Source organism: Charadrius vociferus, unplaced genomic scaffold (genome assembly GCF_000708025.1).
Source record: "Charadrius vociferus isolate BGI_N301 unplaced genomic scaffold, ASM70802v2 scaffold32, whole genome shotgun sequence".
Taxonomy (NCBI): Eukaryota; Metazoa; Chordata; class Aves; order Charadriiformes; family Charadriidae; genus Charadrius; species Charadrius vociferus.
In genome coordinates, this window is record NW_009647856.1 from 13,037,914 (window position 1) to 13,043,853 (window position 5,940).

Sequence of the window (5,940 nt, forward strand, 5' to 3'; positions counted from 1 at the left end):
GGCCTCGGGAGCCCCGGGCCTGGTCGCCATGGGAACACCGCGGGGGGGAGCTGCCCTGTGAGGAGACCCCCGGGGCGAGGGGGTGTCCCTCCACCTCTGTTCCCCCCTTAATTAACGGTTAACGAACCCCCCCGGCGCCTTCATGTTCGTCGTATATGGGTGGGCGCTTATTTTGGGCCATAAATCGCCGCTTTCTCACCCGTTGTTTGTTTTAATTCCCGGTACATGAGCGCTAAGTTCTCAATCACTGCCGTTAATTACAGGTGACCGCCTGCTCTTCCACCTGCGGGTAAGGACCAGGTTTGCCGAGGCCGCTGGGATTGGGATTAATGCCTTTAAAAACCCAACCGGAGACTTAATTCCCAAATTTGAGGGAATTATGTTGCCTGTAGGCTTTCTTCTCTGGGTTTATCTGCGCTCTCAGGTGGGAAATGCCCTTCCAAAGGGGTTTGTAGCTGTTGGGCCACTCGGAATGTGGCCACAAAACCGTACCCGGTGCAGAATCCCCCAGTTCCTCCATCGTTATCGCTGTAAAACCAACGGGAGTTCCTCTGCCAGCGGGGGTTCCGGCAGACCCCCTTTGGCGGGAATACTTCCCCACTCCCCACCGCTAATTGCCGCTTCTGACTTCCCCGCGGTTCACCGCCGAGACCCTTTTTTTTCGGAGAACAGAGAACTTGCTGGCGTCCCTTCCCCGGAGCGGTTTGTGGTTTGCTTAACTAGTTTGGGGCCGGGGGGGAGAAGAGGGATGAGCGTAATCGAGCTCGAAGCCTTATTTTTCCCAAAACTGTGAGCCCCAAAGAAAATGTGGGGGTCAGTCCCATCGGTAGAGCAGCCGTTGGTCAGCAGAAGCTGTTACTGATGTGAATTATTTACGAATAATGGTTGGTTTATGGCGTTTCTTTTTGTCCCACTGGGCGCTAAAGCAGCATCTCAACCCGCGGAGGTAAGGCTCGTCGCCTCCCTGGCACCCGGCGCAACGCCAAGATACGTATTTGAGGTCAGATTGTCCCTTTTAATCACCTCCGAAAGGCTCACGGCCGCTTCGTGTGGACATTGTAGATAAAATCGCGGTATTTACACTGATTCTGGGTCACCCCGTGCTTTTAGTCCAACCCGCTCCCAGGATTTGCGGGAAGTTGGCCTGGGTTGGGCAGGTCCTGAGCGCTGGGACGCGCTCAAAGCAAGCAAGAGTTTGGTACTCCCTGTAAATATATACATAGAGCTTCTCTTAAATACCGCCTGGGGTGTCGTCCGGCCTCACTGAGGTCACGGCCGCGCTGGATTGCATCAGAGGTGACCGGGGGTTGGGGATTTTTCACCCAGATCGAGAGGAGATGGGGAAGGGATTGAACCACCCAGCCCAGGGAGGTTCCAGGTATCCTTCACGTTGTAAAAGCCCCGAGGGAGTATTTTTGCCTTTAAAACTAATAAATTAAAGTGTGATGATACGCTGGAGAACGGTTAGGAGGAGGGACGCCGCCTCCGTGGTGCCTAAAAGGATTGCCGCTGCTTTCCCGGCATCCTTGCCTGCTCCTGTTCCGCTCGGCCAGCCCTCCGCAGCGGGGTGGGAAGTTTTACTGTTTGCCACGATGTCCCATTTATTCTAAAATCGGATATTCCTGTCGGATGTATTAACCCATCTGGGGTTAAACCACCCCGTGGCGTTATCTTGGCTCCTTCCCTGAGATGTGGCGAGTGAGGTTTGCGGGGTCCCGCCTCGCCGGCGGGTTTGTAGGGATCAAAACCCCGGATCCTCCCAATATCTGACCTGACGGGGTGGCACTGGTTTATACTGTAGTTTGTGCTGCAGAAACCACCTGTGAGTTGAGGAAAGCTGCTGTTCTTCCAGATTTTCCGCCCTTTCCGATGCTCTAGCGCACGCGCCTCTTTTCCCTCAGCTGAACTATGCCCAAACTTCCCTTTTATTTGCACTAATTGATGGCCTGAAGCCCGAGGCGTCGTTACGCGTTTGCCGTCTACGAGACCAGAATTCGCAGCCCGATTCCCTCATCCCTTCCCGCTGCCGAGCGCTCGCTCATCCTTCGAAGTACGCGCCTCGGTGGATGCGGTCGTGGCGCTGGGACTCCTCCTTTCCTCTCATTTCCCAGCGGAGCGGTGTTTGCCAGCTTTCTTGGCAAGAAGAAAAAAAAAAAAAGCAGCCAAACCTGGCAATGCTCTCGCCTCCCTGGGGTTTGGCTTCTCTCCTTTGCTGCTCTGCCCGTTCCCGAGACGGGTGGGACAGCTTGAACCTGCCGGTTTTGCCGTCGTGATGCTCCACGTTTCGCTCCGGAGATCTCCGGAGTCGCAGAGATCCTTAGTGAACCCAGTACCGGGCAGTTTACATCGCCGGCTTCAAGGATGAAGTTCTTTGACAGTGGGTTTGGCTATTTATACCACGCGTGTGACCTGTTTCCATCCTTTTTCGCGTCCCCCGGGCGTGCGCGTGGCTCAAAGCCAGCGCGGTTACGGTGACGTTGGAGATCGAACAACCCCCCCTCCCTCTGTCCGAGAGCCTTTCTTTTTGCGGGGCCCCTTCTCACCGCTGAAGGGATTCGTACGGCACAAACTCGGCGCGGATAAATCCTTCAGGCGTTGCAGTGTGTGGGGGGTTTAATGGATCCCTTGCCCTGCTGCCTGTGTCATTTTAGACAAATGTTAGCGAACTGGTTGATTTTAAATAAAAAGAATCCCTTGACCTCGCCAACTCCTGAGTAACACTTCAGGCAGGGAAACTTAAAACAAGGAGGAAATGTTGTTGTGTTGTTTTTTTGTTTTTTTTTTTCCCCCCACCCTCCTGCTACTCCTTTCTAACCCCTGCGAGTCATTTTAGCTCCGTGGGTTCTTTTAATCCTGGTTTCTACGGGGGGAAACCGTAATTTTTATAAACTTTTTCAGGCAGGACCGTGCCAGCGGAGCTCTGCCTGCGTGGAGAGAGTAAGGCGGCTCCGTCCCGCTGCTGGAGAGGTGGTGAAGAATACGTATGTTCGTTAGCGGCTTGATTTTAAATTTAGATTAAAGAGATGAGGATGGGGGATACTTCCGAGAGCCTTCTCCGATTGCCAAGGACGGCTCGCACGTTTTTATCCGGCGTTTTCTGCCGAGAGGCGCGCTGTGACCGTCCCCGACGCCGCGGTGTTACCGTGCGAGCGCCGGACAGACGATCCGGGCGATAAATCGCCACGTCCTGAGTATCTCTGTCATCGTCTGTGTCTGTCACCCTCCCCCGGCACCTGGAATTGGGTTCCAGATGGGTGTAGCGAGCCCGGCGTGGGGCTCGAATGAATGGTGAAATACGCATGGGGGGAGGCTTCCGTCCACATCGGAGCGTCTGGAACCGTCGGGCGGAGGAGATACCTCGCTGGGGGGGAAAAAAAGGAGGGGTTTTTTTGGGGAGGGATTTGGGCAGGAGGACGTGAGAGCGGAGGGCAGGCGGCGCGGCTTGGCAGGGGCTGCGGAACGGGCGATCCGCCGCGCGTGTTTGCCACGCATCCTTCGCATTCCTCGCCCTCCCTCGCTCGCCTTCCAACAAACGCAGTTGTCGCGCTCTCTCTTTCTCTCTCTCTGCCGTGCCGAGGGGCTCGGCTGGGAGCGGGGAGGGAGGGAATAACGGATTCCACAAGCACTGTAGGGCTCAGAGATCGTTTTGCCCAGCTAGTCTGTATTGATTCATCATTTTCTCCCAGCTAATCTGTATTGATTCATCGTTTTCGCCCAGCTAATCTGTATTGATTCATCGTTTTCGCCCAGCTAATCTGTATTGATTCATCGTTTCGCCCAGCTAATCTGTATTGATTCATGTTTTGCCCAGCTAGTCTGTATTAATTCATCGTTTTCGTCCAGCTAATCTGTAATAATTCATCGTTTTGCCCAGCTAGTCTGTAATAATTCGTCGTTTTTGCCCAGCTAGTCTGTATTGATTCATCGGTTTTGCCCGGCTAATCTGTAATAATTCAGGTTTTGCCCGGCTAATCTGTATTGATTCATCGTTTTTGCCCGGCTAATCTGTATTGATTCATCATTTTCGCCCAGCTAATCTAATAATTCATCGGTTTTGCCCAGCTAAGCTGTATTAATTCATCGGTTTTGCCCAGCTAATCTGTATTGATTCATCGTTTTCGCCCAGCTAATCTAATAATTCATCGGTTTTGCCCAGCTAATCTGTGTTGATTAATTGTTTTCGCCCAGCTAAGATGTATTGATTCATTGGTTTTGCCCGGCTAATCTGTATTGATTCATCGTTTTGCCCGGCTAATCTGTAATAATTCAGGTTTTGCCCAGCTAATCTGTATTGATTCATCGTTTTTGCCCGGCTAATCTGTATTGATTCATCGTTTTCGCCCAGCTAATCTAATAATTCATCGGTTTTGCCCAGCTAAGCTGTATTGATTCATCGTTTTTGCCCGGCTAATCTGTATTGATTCATCGGTTTTGCCCGGCTAATCTGTAATAATTCAGGTTTTGCCCAGCTAATCTGTATTGATTCATCGTTTTCGCCCAGCTAATCTAATAATTCATCGGTTTTGCCCAGCTAAGCTGTATTGATTCATCATTTTGCCCAGCTAGTCTGTATTAATTCGTCATTTTTGCCCAGCTAGTCTGTAATAATTCATCATCTCTCCCCAGTTTGGTGTCCAAGTTGTGGTTTGTGACCCCGCATCCAGCGTCGTGCTGCCCCGGCGTCTTCCCCCTCGCAGTGCCGCCTCCTAAATTTCCCCTTTTCTCTCTGTCCCGTAGGTGCGTCTGACCCACCATGACCATCCCTCAGCTCCTCCTCTGCCTGTCTCTCTCCATGCTCTGCATCTCGAGCAAACCCACCGAGAAGAAGGACCGGGTTCACCACGACCCGCAGCTCAGCGACAAGGTCCACGACGATGCGCAGAACTTCGACTACGACCACGACGCTTTCCTCGGGGCGGATGAGGCCAAAACCTTCGATCAGCTCACGCCGGAGGAGAGCAAGGAGAGACTCGGGTAAGGAAAAGAGCCGAAATAAAAAGCAAATTGAGAAAGAACGAATCCGCAGTGGGTTGTGCCATAAATGTCGCCCCCTCCGCCCCACCCCAGCCTTCATGTATGTTCTTTTGCACCTCGGGTGGCAGAGGTAATCTCAACGAGAGCCTTTTAAATGTCATTTTTAAGGCAGCAGTAGTTGAAATTTAGTGACCGACACAACCACTGGTGACAAAGTTATGCAGCACATGTGCAGTTCTCGCCGGAGATGTTGCTCTCCCCCTGCAAGGTCACCTTGAGTCATTCAAGCACGCTTTGCTTCCGAGCACCGAATACGCTCCCCTAAAACTACAAAGCATAAAGAAAAATAAACGTCTTTTTGCTTCGCTGTACCCAAACCAGCAGCTTGCCCGTCTCCAGTTACCGCTGGAGTCCGGAGGCCCCGGGGGATTACTTGCATTTTCCTGCCACGTTATTCATCCCCCTTGAGAAGCAGCTGGTGGCTGCTCGCAGCCCCGAGTTAAGCCAAAACCAGAGCATCTCTTGAAAATTTAACTTCTGCTTCCTCGCTCTGCCTCCCCTTGCCACCTGCGGACGGCAGAACGCGGCGGGGTTTGGCGGGGGGGGGCCGCTCGCCGTTGGCCCCCGGCGATGGCGGCTCCTCGGCGGCGCTTACAGCCTCTGCCTTTGTCTGCGGGGCAGCAGCTGCCAGCGCCAGTTGTTCACGTTGGGCTTAAAAAAAAAAAAAAAATAAAAAAAGCTTAAACTTTCGGAGGTTCAGCCTTGCCCGGACATTTTCGGAACCCCGGCACCTCCCTGGAGAGCTCGGCCTTCTTGGCAGGAGGTTCCTGGAGATGGAGAGCCGAAGGATTGACTTGTGACGGTCCAAATCACCCCTTAACTCTTCAGTTTTGCCCCTTTTTTTTTTTTTCTTTTTCCCTGTTTTTTTTTTTTTGGAAGGCAGGGGGTTGGTGCCTGATTTCTAGG

At 52.6% G+C, this 5,940-nt stretch overlaps 1 protein-coding gene across 2 annotated transcripts in view; it reads left to right on the plus strand.

Annotated features, from left to right (window-relative positions):
- Positions 1-4,753: 4,753 nt before the first annotated feature.
- The window catches only part of CALU (calumenin), a 12,087-nt gene continuing 10,900 nt past the window's right edge, over positions 4,754-5,940 (plus strand). For both annotated transcript variants that reach the window (XM_009882991.1, XM_009882992.1), the window contains exon 1: positions 4,754-4,974. In XM_009882991.1, coding sequence (XP_009881293.1) covers positions 4,754-4,974 — 221 coding nt within the window. The remainder of the gene's footprint in view (positions 4,975-5,940) is intronic.